The following is a 19,855-nucleotide window of genomic DNA, read 5'->3' as shown; positions in this document are numbered from 1 at the left end:
GACGGAATTTTGCTACTGACGATAAACTAACTTGCAATATTAAGTTTTCAAAGGGTTTGAGAAGCAAAAAAATATCTTCAGTTTTTATTCATGGAAAGGATCATGTACCATCAAAAGAATCAGTGAAGTTTTAGATAGGGAATGGGGCATCCTAAATGAAATAAATACTGCATGTCTTCAAAGACATGCATGTGTGTATTTACATAGTTCTTCAGCTGTTGGTGGAAAGCTAAAATGGAAGGGGGCCGTTGTGATCTCCCGAGGGAAAGCTTTCCATAACCTGGGAGCTGCCACCGAGAAGGCCCTCTCTTGTGTCTCCATCAGCCGTGCCTGGGCCGGTAGCAATGGCACTGACCGGAGGGCCTCCTCTGATGATCTTAATCACTGAAAAAGCTAATAGGGGAAGATACGGTCCTTTCCTTAAATACATGTAATTTTGTGTATCTTCTTGAAATTGTACTGAAACACAATTCTGTTCCATCCCCAGTTTTTTTTTTTAAAAGTATCCCACTGAATAAGCACATAAATGGATTCCTTCTTTTGTGGCAGGAACTAGTTCCAAGTATTTTTGTTCAAATTTCAGGATTTCGGTTTGCATTTGTTAGGGGTTGACGTTTCTTGCTAATCTCAATTAATGGAAATCTCTCCCCTTCCGAAGAGTTTGGGTCAACACGTGCCTGGCCTTGGAACAGTTTTCTTCTTTGGCAGAAAGGTGAATCTGAGTGAACTGTCATGGATGGTGCACACTTAGAAATAACTCTGTGTAACTTTAGGTCACAAGAGTAGCCATCCACATGGAGATGTTCCATTAAATAGGTAGTAACGCACAAAACAGGAACCTGAGCTCCAGACTTTGCCTGATGAGCAGAGAAACACGTTCCACTTCAAACACCAGGATTCGGCTCAAGCCATGGACATTTCTGAAGTTTAAAGCAGGAACAAGGATTCAGGTATGAACAGCCACCTAAAGCTCTTCGCCAGCTGGCTGACAATCAAGAGGTGCTCATCTGTAAAGCTCCCATCTCATGCAACCACCTTACATTTTAGACACCAGCCTCATTCCTTCCCTAATTCTCTCCACTGCCATGACTTTAGTCCATTGGTTCCAAATCATGGGTCCCCAGATGTTCTCAGACTAATACTCTCAGAATTGTCTTCACGACTAACTGTGCTGGCCAGGATTTCTAGGAGTTGTAGCCCAAGAACATCTGGGGCCCCAAGGTTGGCACCCACAACCGTATGGGGACCATACTGGATTACAAACCCTTTTAAAACAATTCTGTGTGGGAATTTGCACTTCTACTCTCATGGAGATTCTTTTTTAATGCACACCTTGTTTTGAACTTTTGCAAAGCCGGCACCTTTTGACATGCATTTTCTTAAATTTAGATTTCTCTTGCAAACGGTATTTGGGTTGATGTTCACTTTAGGGAGATGAGCAAAACGGCATTAAAATCTGCACTAAATTAAGTCCTCACCCCCCCCACACACACACATGCATGCCCCAGAAATGAACCTAGATTGGCCTACCCTTAACATGCCCGCTCTTACCTTGGAGCAAAATTTTAAATCCCTGCCTTTGTTTGCCCTGCTAATATTTCCATATTTCCAATCTCGCTGCCATGTATTCACTGATGCAGCTAAGAGGATGGATTGGCAAGCAAAACACTTTCTAAAAGATTATTTTGGGAAGAATTATTTTGTATCAGGGAGAGGAAAGTGATGGAATTAGCATCACAGTGTCAAGATATTGCTGACTAAAGCTTGCCTGCTTTAAATATAGCTCTAAACCTGTCCTACCAGTATTATTTTTTTTTTTAAAAATAAATTAAATAAATTAAATCAACTTTGTATATATAGAGTGGGTTGAATGTAAGATCCAGGTGCTTTCCTTGTCAAATGTGCTAATTTTGCGGTTCTAGACCCTAAAATGTGCCCTGCTCTGTAGTTCTTGGTGCTTTCTAGTTCTTTTTAATTTAATTTAATGTAATTTTTTTTTCATTTTATTTTGACACTGGCCATCATCTGCTCAACACTGACACATGCACGGAGGCCCACCTATGGAAAGGAATGGGATAATCTAAGAAGAGGTTGGCTGCCCACATTCTGACACTGACCCGCTCCTTGTCAAATCCCTATGCCAGCTTCTGTAGTTCAAGGTCTGCATGTGTAAATATTGAACGGGATACTGGTCTCTGTTTCAGGAAAGAAACTTACGTTCTATCAGCATATGTCAAATTTTCCACCTATTAACTTAGCTCCTCTATCTTGTTTTCCTCTTTCAATCTCCTTTGCAAAAACTGGTTTGATTGTGTGTTTAATATACACCTTTGCCTCCCTAACTTCCTTAACATTGCTCTCAGAACAATGAATCTATCATGGCATTTCAATCGTCTATTGTTTTATTTATTTATTATTTATTTATTTATTTTATTTATATCCCGCCTATCTAGTCAATAGACCACTCTAGGCGGGGGAACCTCAAAGGTTCTATGGAGATGTCATTCTTGCCCTCTTTATCTTCTGGCAGAGGGACAGAGAAGGAGTTTCTCTGAAGGGTGGGAAAGCATCATAATTATACTTGGGCATCTTCTGGGCAATCATGTGCAGCCCCTTCCAACTCCATGATTTCAGAACTCTATGGTTAATTCTATGGTTAACTGGGCATGGATGTGAGTTAAGGGGAATCATTTTTCCTTCCTTTCTGCACTCAATGTGGGGGGAAAGTGCTGTCTCCTCTTAAGGGGCCGTAGTTTAAGTCACACAGCCCAGCTGAGCAAACACACCTGATGCTAGGTTTTGAAACCACTGATCCACAGAGGATCGGTGGATCAGGATGACACTGCTGGCCTTAGCTCTAGAAGGGGGTATGTGATCAGCTAAATCCAGCAGGTATCTCCATATCCTGCCACACTTAGGAAAAGCTGGGTTAGAGGTCCTAGACATCTATTTTTGTTGTTGTTTAGTCATTAAGTCGTGCCCAACTCTTCGTGACCCCGTGGACCAGAGCACGCCAGGCCCTCCTGTCTCCCACTTCCTCCCGGAGTTGGGTCAAAGGCATGTTGGTCGCTTCGGTGACACTCTACAACCATCTCATCCTCTCGACATCTATAGTGAACTGCCAAACCAGCATCTGAGTCTCCAGTGTCACCCACCGACCATGTAAAGGAGGTCAAAAGAAAATTTAAAGAGGGACAGGCAATTCAGTGTCATAATGGTTTTCTCCTCCCTGAAAAGCACAAGACAACTGTGTTGAGTCACATTACCATTGAAGCAGTAAGAAAAGACTGCAGCTGAAAGACCGTAGGCTCCTCTTTTCCCGGATTCCTTGCCTAAAGTCTGCTCTGCTTCCACCAATCTACAGGGTGTCCACACAGAGAAGAAACCAAGTTCAACAGCAAAGAGCTTTCAGTTTGCACAGCTGGGAAGGATCTTCCCTTTGGACAATTCCACCTCGTGAGCATGCAAACTAAGCAGAGCAATATCTTGAACCCATAAGTGGAAGCTCTGCATTTCATCAGTTTAAACAACAACAACAAAATGTTAAGGCTCTAAGAAAACCAAGACTTCACAGCCATCCAGGAAGATGGGCTTCTGAAGCTGTCACTGTGGCTTTTTATAGCTTTGTGAATTACAGCTTATTTCTACCTAAGGCTGTGATCCTAAGCTGCTTCACAGCCTTAAATAAGCTCGTATGATTCATGTTTCAAAGACTGCTTTTTTCCCCCCTCCAGTCACAATATGAAATGAAATAGGACGAAGAGTATCTCTGTCTGCAACACACACAAACACACACATATACACATTTTCCATGGGCTGAAGAATTAGTCGCCAAATTCCTTCCCATAAGGGCCTTAATAAAAGAAAAGAAAGGGAAAACACGAGAGAGATGAAATAAAAGAGCCGTCCATGAGAGTTGTTTTAACTGAGACACATCTCCGGAGTGGTGGAAGAGATAAAACAGACTTACTGAAAAGAGGACTTTGCTATTCAATACCCAAACGGCTGTTGGCCTAGTTCGCCCTGGTTTAAAGAGTATCACGAGAGCCTGGGGAAGTTACTTTTTAGACCACTGCCAGAATTGCCAACCAGCTCAGCCAAGCTGTGGATCAAAAACAGATTGGGTCTAACAGTACTGGGAGAAAGTTCTGCCCAGTTATTGTTGGGAAAGATTGAGAGAAATACAGAACGATGGACATTCCATGAAAAAGAGCCTAACCCATCATGTCCCTTAGATGTCGCACAAGGATATCTATGCCAATGTAGGCATGTATACTCAATTATTGAGTTGGTGGCATATATTCTCCAAAGGGTGTCGGGAAATAGCCATGGCTCCTAACACACCTATAGATGTCTGAACGTTGTCAAGCAGTTATGAGTTGGAATAGCCAGCACCTTCTGTTTTGGCTTGCCTTCATCATGGCCATGTAAAGCAAATCCATAATGGGTCTTCTTTGATCTTATGATCCTTTAAAACAGTGGTCCTCCACTTTGGGCCTCCAGGTGTTTGTGGACTTCAGTTCCCAGAAATCCTGGCCAGCAGAGGTGGTGGTGAAGGCTTCTGGGAGTTGCAGTCCAAGAACATCTGGAGGCCCAAGGTTGGGGACCACTGCTTTAAGAGGTCCATTTAAAGGTACCGAGACTTGCCATTTGAAAATCCTTGACACTCTTCAATAACTGGGTGATACCTTTACTTCAATATATGCATGGCGTCTTCATTTTAGAGTGTGGGTGTGCGGTGATGGTACAAGAAGGGCGCTGATGTGACGTTGGCCATCTCTAGTCAGAGTTTCATATGGAGACAGAAAAGGAAAGGTAATCTGGAGATACAACCTTTCTGAAAACGTTGAAGCCGTAGGGAGGAAAAACAGCCTTTCCCCCATTAGCAAAGACAGAAAAATTGGGGAAAGCAAAACACATGCAATACTTAACGTTTGCACCAAAACGTAAGTTATTTTACTGTTTTAGCAACATAAACGGCTTCATTTACAACCAAGTTTGCATATAAAATTTTACCGTTTGGCATATTTATGAAATTTAAAAATTATAAATCTGAAGTTCTCTACAAACAACATTCTGAATATTAAGTAGGGCCTCTATACTATTTCAACCTACGAACCAGCAAGCTTTTGCTGTGATTACTTCCACCAACTGGAACAAACACTGCAACAAGAAGACAAACACACAACCATCGAGGACCTCCAGCATGCTTTCCTTACACAGATGAAATTATCCACCTGGTGCAGAAATGCATCGTGGGGCTGAGCCATCATCAACATGAATATATAGGAATTCAAGGTGAGTTGTTCAAGGGCTAAACACTCAGAGGTCTCCACATTGATGGGTGACTAATTTTCTTTGTTCTTACGCGAATTAAAAAAACTTCAGCAACTCAGTTTGTGAAGAATTTGGCAAATTATGATAAGTTAGCAGGAACCGATGAACCAAACAAATTTTCACCCATTCCTAGTGCTCAGTACTGTAGTTTCCTTTGAAAAGAAAAAGTTGGAAGAACCAGGATTTTTATATCTACATATTTCAACAGAAGGTAGAAGGAATTTCTTGTGAATTACACAACTACGCTGAATTAAAATTCAATTCTACCAATATTTCCTATTCTGTAGAGATCACACAATGAGCCAGGAAGAAGCCAATTCAAAACACAAGATATTTCTCATGCCTCAATTATGCCTTTCTCAGTAGGTTGTATTAGCAACCTACTTATGCAACACATTTTCTCCCTAGTTAGCAAAAGAAAATATGGAATGTACTCCTCCTTCAATACAAAAGAACAACGTACCACAAATGTCAAGCATCAGAGAAACAAACAAATAAAGCAAGTTACATTGCTTAGAGTAGACACATGTTTCTCATAAGTAAAAACAAATGAAAATTCCTCCAGGAAAAAACCTCATTTTTCAATGCAACAAGAAACCATTCACTTAAAAGTCAAACTAGACAATGTATGAAGGCAGACGCCTTATAATTAACCCTCAGGTAATAGGATTTTAGACATATGCTTGCCTGTTCCATTGAATTTCCAAACTAAGATCGTCTGTATTTCCCAAGGACCCATCGCAAAACAAAACACACTCAGTGCAAGATACACAGTCAAGGAAAGTACAGGCTGTGACATACAGCAGTCTTTTATAGCTAAGCATCCTTTCTAAATACATGTTACAGGTGTTTTCAAGTTTGATATTAATTTTCATTAAAACGTTTGCATCTTGTTACACTTACCCTTAACTGACCCCTTTCACAATTCATCTGTTGTCTGGAGATCTGCAAGGAATGGGGGAAAAAAAGAGAAAATAATTAAATGCAATATTTGAATCACATACCTATCTTTTCCACTCATGATCATGTGGCAAATACAATTTGCAGACAAGATTCAAGATTTCCCATTGAGTAGACCTACATATGGCATTTGCAACCTGCAGCGGACAAAATGCTGCTCTTTAGAAATCACAGCTCAAGTAGACCCACCGAATCACAGGGATTTGCTGAGTCAACTTCTCCATTAGTTCCCTCGATCCAATGGGCCTACTCTAGTTGTGATTTAATACAATAAGCAACAGCAGTTTGGCCAGTGTATTCTAAATGACACCTCCAAGAGGCATGCCATTCTTCAAACATCACAGAGTCTAGAGCTGGGGAGTTGGGAATAGAAATTTAGAAGTAGCTCTAAAGCATTTACAAAGGAGCAACACAAGGAGTCAAGATGCAACAGTCCAGGGAGCTGGGAGGAGATCAAACATATTCCACTTCAAATGGAAGGGTGTTTGGGGTGATGGAGAGCGGAGAAGTTATGGATTATCTGTCATGACTTTCAGATCCTCCAAAGCAGTTGTCCATATGGGAAACAATATTATCCACCTTTAAACACACACAAACACACATTCACAAAAGTTGACCTGAGCCCGAGAAATGTGTTTTAAATATCTAACAAAATTTAGTGGCAAGCAAAGGCTGAAAACTATAGGACGAGAAAGCCAATTACACATTCTGGTTCTTCAAGACGGCAAAATTTATTCACACCACTTGTGGGATTTAGGGATGTATGAAGGAGTTTTTGTCTTTGCGGAAGTTCAAGTCTTGTCAAACTTATAGGGATTTTCCTTAGGTTTTAGAAGAATCTGAGAAGTTCAGGGAGGGGTTTGCCATTACCAACACCCAATAAGCTTCCCTAGCCGAGTGGGGATTTGAACCCAGGGCTTCTGAGTTCCTTGTTCCGCACTCTATCTATAACGTCGCACAAGCTTCCAAAAACAATGGCGGAAAAAAAATTAATGCTGTGCATTTTGCACAATGCTTCTTTAGTGTAAATATTGAGTTCACTATAAACACTCAATGAACACCCAACTGTTCTCTCTCTTTCTTTTCTCTCTGTTTCATTTGCTAAATGTGCTAGCTTTAAGAGAGAGACCTTTCCAACCCCAAGCACTTAGTGGAAAATATAAATAATGCATTTGTAATATGTAAACCTGTCCAGATAAACCAGTGGAACCAAAAGCATAACATATTTAATTTATGGCTGAGGGACTGAAGAGATGAACTTTGAGCACACCCAGCAATCTTGAAGCATTTTCACTTCTTAACCCTAAAGGACCTTTGCTTTGTTTGGATTGGGCAAAATATGCCAAAACTTTCTCTTCCCTTCAAGACTTCATGTCAGTCCCGGTTGCTTTCTCGAGGGTCAGCGCTTCCAGATCTCACACGCTAGGGAGGACTTTGAAAACACTTCTCATCATTGAAGGGTGAGGTCAAGGGTTTATCCGCCAGGAGAATCCATGTAGGACTTGAACAACACGCTTTCGGAAGGATGATGGCTAAACGGTTGGGCTGCTTTGTGTCAGCCTGTTCAAGTATCATGCATCAGGGGTGGAACATAGGCTGGCAGGTCTTGTCTTTGTGGTTGATGGGTGCTGGAGAGAGGGAACGCAAGGCATGGCTCTCCGCCACAAAGCTGATCAATACGTTAGATGGGAAATAAAAGGAAAAGGGAGCAATTATGTGCCAGTCTCGCCAGTGGGAAGATCCAGGGTAAAGCAGTAAATATCCCACACTGATGGGGGAGAAAAGAGAAACAAGTAAAAAAACCAAGAATCAATGTTATTCGGAGCAGAAATATTGTCAGTGATGGCTGTGTCCTTTGTGACATTTTTCACAACCCTTCATTCTTGCTGTTTTTTTTTTCCTCCTGCTCGAAGCAGGAACCCAAAAAAACAGAGCTTATCAGATCAAAGCAGAGTGGTCCAATTTCCTCTTGAAGGCCTCCAAAGCGTTGGAGCGCTCACCACCTCCCAAGATCATCGGTTCCATTGTCGTACTGCTCTAACAGTTAGGAAGTTTTTCCTGATTTTCAACCGAAAGCTGGCTTCCTGTAGCTTGAGTCCCTTATTGCGTGTCCTGCACACTGGGATGACCGAGAACAGGTCCTGACCCTCCTCTTTCAAGTAGCTGAAAAATGCTATCCTACCTCCCATCAGTCTTCTTTTCTCAAAGCTGTATGTGCTTCTTTCAGTCTTTCCTCCTAGGGCATGGTTTCATGGAGAAGTGTTTGTTATCAGATCTATAATGGGATTCCAGGCTAAATATACACACGACACTTTTAAAATTTAATTTAATTTTTATTTTAAATAGGCAAGCCCAAGTCTAAACAACTAGAGGGGCGGGGTATAAATTCAATAAAAGTAAAAAATAAATAAATAAAGTACATGCCGCTTACGAACCTGACTCGTTTTCCATTCTCCCATAAAAACAAAACGTCTTCCTTCACCTATGTCAACCCTATTTTAATCGTCTCGGAATAAGGAGGAAAATATGTTATTAACAAAATCTTATTAGCTGTGCTTATTGGAGGAACACAATTCTTGCAAATTGGTGTGAGTTAGGGGAGCTCCTGCCGTTGTTTCCGTCACGAGCGCCCTGCGTTGCTGAAACTAGAGGCAGAGTCATGATGGAGAGGACGCTGTCCGGTGAATTATACCTGCTCATCCCTTCATGGCGGGATGTTGGGGCAGAGGAAGAAGAACTGAACTGAACCTCAGGATTAAGGATTAGATCCCAAGAATATACCTAGGGGAGGTTTGCACAGAATACGTGCTTTTGTCTCCACGCGGCCTTAGATTGCTTTCAGAGTAGTTTTCTGTCGTTTTCAGTTCTCAAATGTTCAGAAAAGGGATTACTCCTCGTGATAGCTTAATTAGGGCTTTGAAACATAATAAAGTGCCTTGTGAGTCTAAACCGGAATCCAGAGTAGGGGAAATTCCATCAAAATCCAGGGGCTTTGTTTTTTGCCAGTTGGGAACAAAGGAAAATATTTCCATAAATACTCTTTTAAAAAGAGCCCGGTGTGGTAAAAACCTTGAATACTAAGTTTTCTGAACAGCCTACACAGCTACCTCTGGACAATCTTTATCTATGTTTACTATTCAAATAAATATCTCCCTTCTTTACCTTAACAATAGCTATCCTGCTGTGTATTTAATTTACTTGTACTTTGAAGTAGCATAAGAACCATGCCCTATAAAGAGTCATACACCAGCTACCACAATGAGAATAACGCGATAAAATGCAACAGCATGTACCAAACACTGAGCTATGCTGTTGTTTAGTATTCAAGGACTAACTCTGGCTCGTCCTGTATACTGTATATTACACTTTACTGTGTCATGAATCATTTCTATGCACCCAAACCACGCCGTTTATTAAAATGCAGTGTTAAGAGAGACGTACTGAAGGGGAAAAAAATGAAAATATATGATGGACAAAGTTTCTACATGTGATGAAGTTGGATCTAGTGGCATACAACACGAGAGCCTCTTTATACACTGGGGGGCGTGCTTTCTATGTGGAGGATATTTCCACGTAGAGAGAGGAAGGTGAACAGAAAATATTTGCAGCATACTTCTGCAAGAGCAGTGGCTGTAGCCCGTTGTGGTTTGTGTGGCAAAAAGCACAGCCATGAGGACAAAAGGAGGTGTTCCTATATCAAAGCACACAGAGATACCAAGATATTCCCTTCTTTTGTGCACATATATATACACACAGAAAGAGAGAGAGAGAGAGAGGCAGGATTTTAACTTTGGTATAAAGAAATCGGATGAAATGACCGGATGGAGCCTTAGCTTCACAAAGCTATAATGCCATCTTATAAATGTGTGGTTCTTTTCCAATACGTGTGATTCGATTTGCAACAGGCTGGTATTCTACACACAAAACTATCCGCTGTTTAACTGAACATGGGTAAAAAAAAATTTTTTTAAAGATATTTGTCCCCTTACACATGGAAGTCAATGGAGGCCTTTCTTCACCAAATAATTGATATTCATTTTAGAATGAAAGAAGAAAAGAAAGGTACATATCTTGTTTAACCTTCCCCATCTTGCCACCCATATACTTCAGCTCAACTATCTCATTACTGTCTGTATTATTAAAGAGAGAAACTATGGATTATGAATTCATGGTAGATTATGTTTTAATGTTCCCAAAACAGAATAATAATTGGTAAAAGAGCTTTTAGTATCAGGCTTCAGTGCACTGGAATGCACTCAAAAGAATGATTTTATAAATCGCACACAGGGCAGGAATAGCGCTCCATCAACACCATGTAGTATTTCTTAATTACTGGCGCAAGTTGGATCTTAGTATGGCAATATTTTAAATTGATGGAATTGCGTGAAGTCTATTTGGGTTCAGTTCAGGGTCAGGAATTTGGGCTGGTAGATTGAAGCCCTTATTGGAATCAGAGCAAATGAAGTTATAATTTTATTTCATGGACAAGTGTTTGTTATCAGATCTATAATGGGATTCCAGGCTTAATATACACATGACACTTTTAAAATTTAATTTAATTTTTATTTTAAATAGGCAAGCCCAAGTCTAAACAACTAGAGGGGCGGGGTATAAATTCAATAAAAGTAAAAAAAATAAAAAATAAAGTACATGTCACTTACGAACCTGACTCGTTTTCCATTCTCCCATAAAAACAAAACGTCTTCCTTCACCTATGTCAACCCTATTTTAATCTTCTCGCAATAAGGAGGAAAATATGTTATTAACAAAATGTTATTAGCTGTGCTTATTGGAGGAACATAATTCTTGCAAATTGGTGTGAGTTAAAAAGCTGGTTCAATTTCCATTGCACACTGAATCACACACCTCTCTGTGCAACTGATTGTGCTATCCATCCATCCATCCATCCATCCATCCATCCATCCATCCATCCATCCATCCATCCATCCATCCATCCATCCATCCATCCATCCATCCTTCTTTCTTTCTTTCTTTCTTTCTTTCTTTCTTTCTTTCTTTCTTTCTTTCTTTCTTTCTTTCTTTCTTTCTTTCTTTCTTTCTTTCTTTCTTTCTTTCTTTCTTTCTTTCTTTCTTTCTTTTACTGCTGACGTAGTGTGGGGCACTACTCTAAGCAATTTACAATGGTAAAGCAAACCCTAACCCCAACCACCCACCAGAACTAATAAATTAAGTACCTACTTCAAATTAAGCTCCAAATGATGGCGAACTCCGAACAGCACATGTATAGACAAAGACTTAAGATATATTTAGAGGATGGATTCAAATATATATATATATAGTTGAACTGGCTTCCAGCAGAAAGAGTAGAACCAATTCATGATGTACCTCTTCTGCCCAATTTTTCATTTCCATGAGATCTGAGTTCAGGTAACGTGGTCTAGATTCAACTTCACATGTTCTGCTGACTTCCACTCCATAACACTGGAAGTCACAAGAAGAAGGGATGATACCAACTTGGAAGTTATGAAGTTTCCCTGGGTGCTGCCTCTAAGCGGGTGCCCCCCCAGAGGCAATGGGGCTTTGAAATGCGGTACACCCGTTTGGCCGATAAATGAACTGGCATGAACCACTGAACCAGGGAAGACCCAAGGTGCTGAGAAAATCATTTAAGGAAAGAAAACATTGATTTTTCAAGGTTAAGGAAATATATCAGTATTGTAGGAATGTGATGCACTTTCTTGACTGGAAGCAACAATAGACCTTGACCTCATGAAAACAAGAATTTGTAGACATCAATAAAACACCTTTTCAGACACAATCTCCATTCCGCTGGTTCACAGGAGCTGAGAGCACTGAATGAGCAGCCGTGTGTTGTATTTTATAGCATGTATGCATGCGCATGTGTGTGTTTTGCATGCTAAGATTTGGGTCAAGATTGATTTTATTTCCTCGTAGTACTTTATAGCGGCTGGACTGCAATAAATTTTGGCTTGAGACGGCTCTGGATTTAAATATTCACTCTGAAGAGAGAGAGAGAGAGAGAGAGAGAGAGAGAGAGAGAGAGAGAGAGAGAGAGAAGCAATGAGCCAGTCATAAATTTGGGTTATTTGTGATCATTTTCATTTTAGTGATAGGCGCGGTAACAAGACGCTGGATGTGTTGCTTACAAAACTGCCGTTCTGTGGAGAGAGAATGGGTGGCGTAACAAGGAAAGATGGTGTTTCCTTTGTTCCATTTTAGCAGCTGTGGGGTCAGCTCTAATGTCAGGGAAGGATGTAGCAAATTTCTCCAGCACCGCTAAAACCCATGGCTTCTTGTCTGGAAAGACTTGAAGGTATAAGACTGCTAAACAGCCACCCATTAAAAAAACAGAGTTTTGTTTTTTTTGACAAAGCTACATCATAGGCAACACATTCTAAGCAAATTGTGGCTAAACCAAGAAGCACACATCAAATCAATGTTTGCACATGGTGGAATGCAGCCCATGTTTGTGTGGTTTACATTCTGTACCTCTTGATGGAAGCATACCAGGAATTTCACAATTCTTTTGCTCTCTTGTTCTCTCTCCACCTCTTCCTCTTCCTTCCATCCTCCCAACTCTGAAAAGCGAGAGCTCCTACATTGACCTCAACTTAGGGTTGTGCTATGGAACATGGAAAGATACGGCAGAGATGATCTGGGCCTTCTTCAAAATGTCTTGTAGGGTGTCCAGCGACATAAAGTCTTTCTCAGAAACCACATATTAAAAAAAAAATGAGCCTAGGAACATTGCCATCTTTCATAATTCCAGGCGGCACAGAAAGAAACTACATGCTTGAACCCAGCTTCTGCTTGGTAAATCTTTCATAAATCCCAGGAAATAATCCTTGCAAATCCACCTCCCAGCTGGAGCTTCACCTCTGGAGCTTTCTCGAAAACTATTGTTCTTTTTACAGCTAAATAAAGGAGCACTTTGAAGATCTCCAGCTAGGATTGAATGGCATGGAAATGAACTTCCCACTGTAGATGCCGCAGCACTAAATTCTGCACCCTCAAACAAAGTCCAGGGCAAAAATAAGCCACACCAATAAAAGGCAGGGCATGGAAAGACAGGGGGAAAGGCAGTTATCATCCTGGCATGAGCCTTCTGCTCCCTGGAGGGTGAAAGAAGTATTGAATCCAGGAGCAATTGCTAGCTATACAGGAACAAACTCTTTGTCCAGCCAACTGACATGCAAGGACTCACAATAAAACTGCCCACGAGACCCTTCCCAAAATCAAGGTTAAAATGGAATCTGGAAGGGTACTCACTTGCACTATGATCTGCACTATAAACTTGTCCCATTTAGTAGGAGAAGCCTTTGTCATTCCAGATCTAACGCTCACTGCAGTAGGTGGTACCTTCTGGATGACCCCAGTCTTCAAAGCTTTTGACCTTCTCAGCTTGAGCAGTGAGCTCTCTGGATGGTGTTCCTGCTCCTGCTCAATTGAGTGCTTGTAGAACATTTCGGGTGATCAGGTCCTGAGTCACACGGAGACATAGTTTTACATTGAATAGAACATAGGTAGAGCTTCCCCTTCTAGCATGAAGAGGTTGGAGACACCGAGGAGCTGGTGACATGCTGGTTTCCATGTTCCTAATGCACACTAGGGTCAGGGATATGAAAACAACTCTTGCCATTAGCAAGATTTGGGTCCAAGGAGCCCAGCTTGAGCTGGTGGAAAATCCTAGGAAAGATGTGACCAAGTGCTGTAACAGATCTGGTCTCCAGCCAAAGAGAGGAATCAAACTCTTTCCCACTTTTGACCTGCTTTCCGCAGTTTGAGCAAAGCCATCTTCTGCTGCCTTCTTTCTTGAGAATGCTGGTGCAGGAAGCAAAGGCTCATGGTTCAAGAAGAGGACTACAATCTCTTGAGGAGGGAGTTTGCTGTTTCCTCCTTTAGATGAAGGCAGTAAAGGGGATGGAGAAATGGGACACAGAAAGGAACTCCATCATTTCTGACTCAGCTTGGTGCTGAGGTTTAATTGGCACTGGTAGGCCACTATCTTTCTTTCTTTGTAGAAACAACATTAGATTGAAGGTGGGAAATGTATGGAAGTGAGAGCTGGACCATAAAGAAGGCTGACCGCTGAAGAATTGATGCTTTTGAATTGTGGTGCTGGAGGAGACTCTTGAGAGTCCCCTGGACTGCAAGGAGAACAAACCTATCCATTCTGAAGGAAATCAACCCTGAGTGCTCCCTGGAAGGGCAGATCATGAAGCTGAGGCTCCAAGACTTTGGCCATCTCATGAGAAGAGAAGACTCCCTGGAAAAGATGCTGATGTTGGGAAAATGTGAAGGGAAAAGGGGTCGACAGAGGATGAGATGGCTGGACAGTGTCACCAAAGCGACCAACATGAATCTGACCCAACTCTGGGAGGCTGTGGGAGACAGGAGGGCCTGGCGTGCTCTGGTCCAGGGGGTCACGAAGAGTCAGACATGACTAAATGACTAAAAAACAACAAAATCCTGTTGTTTCAAGGTACACCCACAGTCATGGGGGGGGCTGTGTGGGATAAGGCACTTAGAACTGCCTCTCCTTCTCAGAATTAAAACAAGACAATAAAATCTGGCAGGACTAGAATGTGACTGGACTAAATTTTGACCCATTTTGGTGATCATCCTGCAGAATAGTTTGGTATATCTAGATGTCATGGCTTTCTACACTGATAGTTATGACCTGCAAAAACAGTGGCTTTGCTAGGAGGGTCCCGGAAAGCAGAAAGTCTGCAAGGCACATTAATGGTTGTGTAGGAGTTGTATAGAAGAGGGAGTGCAGAGTGTGTGTGCAGAGGACCCCAGTCAGACCTTAAGCACTGTACAGAACACAACAGAAAGGTATGGACCTTCCTGGCAGGCTGACGCAGACTGGAGAGAGAGACGTGACGAGGAAGTTCACAAATGACTCAAGAAGAAGAAAAAATAAGAGGAAAGGGATGAAGGAAAAGGTAAAGTGGGGCACGTGTAGAAGCTAAGGTGGTTCAGAACACGTTCCATCAAAGACGTAAGTCTTAACCCAGAACTCTGAGAAGAGCAAGCTTGGTAAGTAATGAAAGAAAGGCTGGAAGAGAAAGAGATTCTTTTACAGGAAGGATCCCACAAAAGAACCATCTTTGAATCATCCCCAGGGGACATTTTAATGGAACTGTACCATCTGTTTCATGGTTTTCCAATCCTACATGAATAACTCCTCCACCTCCCCGCCCAGTTCGACATCAGCTTGAACTTTGCTTCAAGGTTTCTGTGCATTCTGTTCTCCATCCCCCTTTCTCTCTCTCTCTTTCTCTCTCTCCCTCTCTCTCTCTTTTGAGTCGTTCCAAGGGATAAGCAAAGGCAGTCAGGGTGAGGACTCTTAGCAGCACCAGAGTGCAATAAGGGCAAGGATGATGAACTACAGAACACCATGACCAAGTTTAATCATCATAATTTACTTGGATTGAAACAAACAAACAAACATGCATGCATGCACACACACCCCGCCCTTTTCCTCGTGCAAATCCAAAGATTTTCTTCTTTTAATAATGCAGGCAAGCTGCAGAACTGGAGTGCCACTTAATTTAGTGTTTAATCAGTAGAACCATTGTGGCATTGGCTGATTAGGCTAGCTCGACTGTTGCCGGCTCAATTTTTCCCCATAATTGCAGGATATACTTTATAGTGACAGGAGCCCCGAACGGTGGAATTCCAATATGCTATACATCAGCTTCTCCATTACTGGATTACTTAGATGTGGCATCATTACTGCCGCACTTTCCTGCCTATCATTGATCGTGCGGTTCTTTCTATTTCACAATTAATGCAAGTCAGCTGGATTGATCAATCTTCTGATGAGTTTGGTCCACAGTCAATATATCCTTATGGCACTGTGTTACTGATCTGTATGTTTTATAGCTCAGCCTCAGGATCTGTCATTCCGGCTAGAGATTTTCTCCTCCTAGCAGAGTTTTTGCTGAAGACCCTTTGATTTCAATATTCAGTTCACTAGTAGGGCTTTCGAGACACCGCTGATGAAAGAACCAAAGGCCGGCCTTCTCTTACGAAGCGTTGACATTGGCTGGATGCTGGTGGTGCTACCGATATAAATCTTAACTTGGTTTGTTGCTCACAGAGTGAATAAGAAGGTATTGGGGGAAAAATCAGCCCAAGAGAGAATATTTCCATATTTTTGGCAACAATTTTACATGTATCTGTAAAATGCAAAACACTAAAGACCGTACAGTGGTGCCTCGCTAGACAGTTACCCCGCATGACAGTTTTTTCACTAGACATTGCCTTTTTGCGATCGCTATAGCGATTCGCAAAACAGTGATTCCTATGGGGAAATTTCGCTGGACAATGTTTGGTCCCTGCTTCGCAAACCGATTTTCGCTAGACGACGATTTTGACAACTCCCTCTGTGCTCGCAAAACGGGTGTTTTTGGGACCTAAGCTTCGCAAGACAGCGATTTAAACAGCTGATCGGCGGTTCGCAAAGCGGCTTTCCAGTGGCCGATCTTCGCTAGACAATGACGATTCTTCCCCATTGGAACGCATTAAACAGGTTTCAATGCATTCCAATGGGGAAATGCTTTTCGCTAGACAATGATTTTGCTAAACAGCGATTTCAGTGGAACAGATTATCATCGCCTAGCGAGGCACCACTGTACTAATTATTGATTTGCTGTGTGTGATAGCCTTGGGTGACTCGCTAATCGGACTTTTCAAGAGTTCCTAAATGGGTGTAGCAAGGAGAACGCTCTCTCCCCATTCCCTCCACTATCTTTCTCTCACCTTTAACTCAGAACTCTGGGATCTAATTCAGACGGAGAAGATAAAGGGGGTTCCCCACTCCAGACCCTTGAACCCAATCCCTGCTCATGGCCATGTTCCAACCACTCCAGGAACCGTGTGAGAAAAGAATAAGCAAAGCCCTACAAGACGTCATACTTCTGTCTACTGAGGAAATGTGAAAGAGCCTTATGACACACGCACAAAATGAACGATCGTTCCAGAAGCCCAAAAGTTCCTTCTGCCCTATTATGAAAAGCGTGACCTTTTGGCTTCTCCTGCTGGGCAAGCTAATGGAATTTTAAATTTTGCCACACTTGGGAACTATGTCTGCAGCTCATTGATCACACAGGGAGGGAATGTCCATATATATATATATTTCTACAGCAATGAAGCTTTTCAGAAGACTTCACTGGTGGGAACAGAATGGGCTTACTCCTTCTCATCACCACGGCCCCAAGTCATTATAGCAAAGGAATGAGACGGAGAAGTTTGGCTTGAGTTTCACGATAAAATTCAGCCCAGCTTCCAAATTGATGAGGACAGCCTCCCTTGGCATGGAGACATGTATTCTGATTTTGAGGGAGAATACTTTTTTTTTTCCTTTCCAAAATTCTCAAATATTCAAAGGTTCAGCTGTGCTTGACCTCTGGAAATGCCTCCATGGAATCCGAGGCAGTTCTGGAATATAAAACCGATGTCAAGAATGGGAGGAGATGCAAAACTATAGCCTTTGTTGTGAAGACCACTGACCACAATCCTTACGGTGCATAATATGTCCCCTTCATAAGTTCAAGAAGTCAATTCAAAGCTAACTTCCAACATGTTCTGAATACCGGTCCCATTCTACTCTGAAGGAAAATGGCCTTTCCATACCTTTTAGCCTGGTTTGGACATGTAAACGTGTTTGGAATGAACACATGAGGACAGGATATGACCTACTGCCACCTCTTCCCATCCTCTTTGGTCACCACCCTAAGCATGAACAACATTGGATCCGAAGAGGGTCACTTCCTGTATTTGTGGTGCAAGGATGTAAAATGTAACCAGATTCATTCCTGTCAATAAACACTGAAATAAAATAAAATAAAATAAAAGCAGCTCATTGCAAATCTCTCTCTCTCTCTCTCTCTCTCTCTCTCTCTCTGTGTGCGTGTGTCTAAATTCTCTCACTCTTGGAGCAAATTTCCACTACGGTACATTTCTGTAAATGGCCCAAATGTATCATAACTTCTGTCTTGCTGCATGGTCTGAGATTGATCGATCGATTGATTGATTGATTGATTGATTGTATCTTAACAAGCAGCCAGATTATTCTTTTTTTATTGGCTGGCTCTGTTTGAACACTGTTTGTTCTGAAATGGAAAAGACATTTGAGATTATGCAGGGAAAGCAATTCTTTCTGGAAACATGGGATTGGTAGAAATGACATATACATCATGCAGGCATGCTCCAAGTCAGTGGTTCTTAACCTTTGTTACTCAGATGTTTTTGAACTGCAACTCCCAGAAACCCCAGCCAGCACAGTTGGTGGTGAAGGCTTCTGGGAGTTGCAGTCCAAACTCCTGAGTAACCCAAGGTTAAGAACCAGTGCTCCAAGTGACCGAGTGTGTGGCACACATCTCTGCCCGAGAACTTGTTCTACAGTTGCCTCGAATCAAGAGTTGAACTTATTTATTTTTATCCTACTTTTATCCCAATAAAGAAGCTAAAGAAGAATGTTTTGGCAAATCACAAGTACCCCAGATGCCAGCAGTTCTCCTAGCGTCACCACAGGCCATGCCGGGTGTGTGATTTTGGGCATTACAGTCTCAAAATGTAACTTTCTCCCACTGTGCCATGCACCCACTGGTTGCGCAAATGGAACACTCTCTTGCGGAGAGCGCAGGCACAGGGTTCTCCCTAAATAATCATAAAATTTGGTTTTCCCACACCCTCCCTCGCAATTTGCCTCATTCCTTTGGCTTATATATCGTCTTGTGCAGTAAAGCTTGAAGCTCGGAGCTAGAGGCTTTCTGAAAGGTTGGCCAAAACTGCAGAATAGGAAATATTAATTTCTTTAATAAAACCGAGTCTAACTAAGGAATAATCATTAGAAATTATATGTCACTGAGAAGAAATGAAAGCGGCGGTAATAGCTAAAAAGTTGCCAATTCCATTAGAATAATATTTGAAAAGCTCCTCGGGAGATTCAAGTACAAGGCAGTTATGTGGCTTGGAAACTTTTCTCTCTCTCTCTCTCTTTTGTAAAAATAAATGGTTATTATTATTACTATGGCTTCTTGCATATCCAGATCGAAAGACTGTTTCGAGCAACTGCAAACTAGAGGGTGATATACGTACAAAGACGGGTCAGAAAAGCAAGAACTGGGTTGATTTCAGGTGTATGGAGTAGAATTAGATACACATGAGATGTTTCTAGTTCTCAGGATACTGGCTGGACTCTCAGGGACCTGGACTCATGGATTCACCAGGCAGAGAGAGAAATCTCCAAGTCAGTAGCGCCAGAAGAGTAGGCAAACCTGATTTGGCGGTATGAAGCTTCTCTACCCATTCATGTGCCTCAGGGACTCAGCTCGGTTTCTTATCCAGATTCTCCTCTCACCGGTTTCCATGATCAGCTCAACAAGAAGAGGGCTTGCCTAGATTATCCCAAAACTGGCTCACAGTTGTTTCTACCTGTGCTGTGCTTAGGCAACACCAGTTCATCAAGAACACTGGTGCAAACTGCCTTTTGCATGATGCATCTAGCGGCACCCATCACAGCATCCGGAGCATGAAGTGAACTGATCTAGGAGCTGCTCTAATC

General features: G+C 41.9%; 1 protein-coding gene across 28 annotated transcripts in view; it reads right to left on the bottom strand.

The window, feature by feature from the left end:
- Window positions 1-19,855, bottom strand: part of RBFOX1 (RNA binding fox-1 homolog 1) — a 1,225,669-nt gene that overhangs the window by 419,382 nt on the left and 786,432 nt on the right. For all 28 annotated transcript variants that reach the window (XM_078381447.1, XM_078381445.1, XM_078381443.1 and 25 more), the window contains one exon: window positions 6,241-6,282. In XM_078381447.1, coding sequence (XP_078237573.1) covers window positions 6,241-6,282 — 42 coding nt within the window. The remainder of the gene's footprint in view (window positions 1-6,240; window positions 6,283-19,855) is intronic.

This window comes from Pogona vitticeps, chromosome 13 (genome assembly GCF_051106095.1).
Source record: "Pogona vitticeps strain Pit_001003342236 chromosome 13, PviZW2.1, whole genome shotgun sequence".
Taxonomy (NCBI): Eukaryota; Metazoa; Chordata; class Lepidosauria; order Squamata; family Agamidae; genus Pogona; species Pogona vitticeps.
The sequence above is the reverse complement of the archived record's forward strand: the minus strand, read 5'-3'. Positions and strand labels throughout refer to the sequence as shown.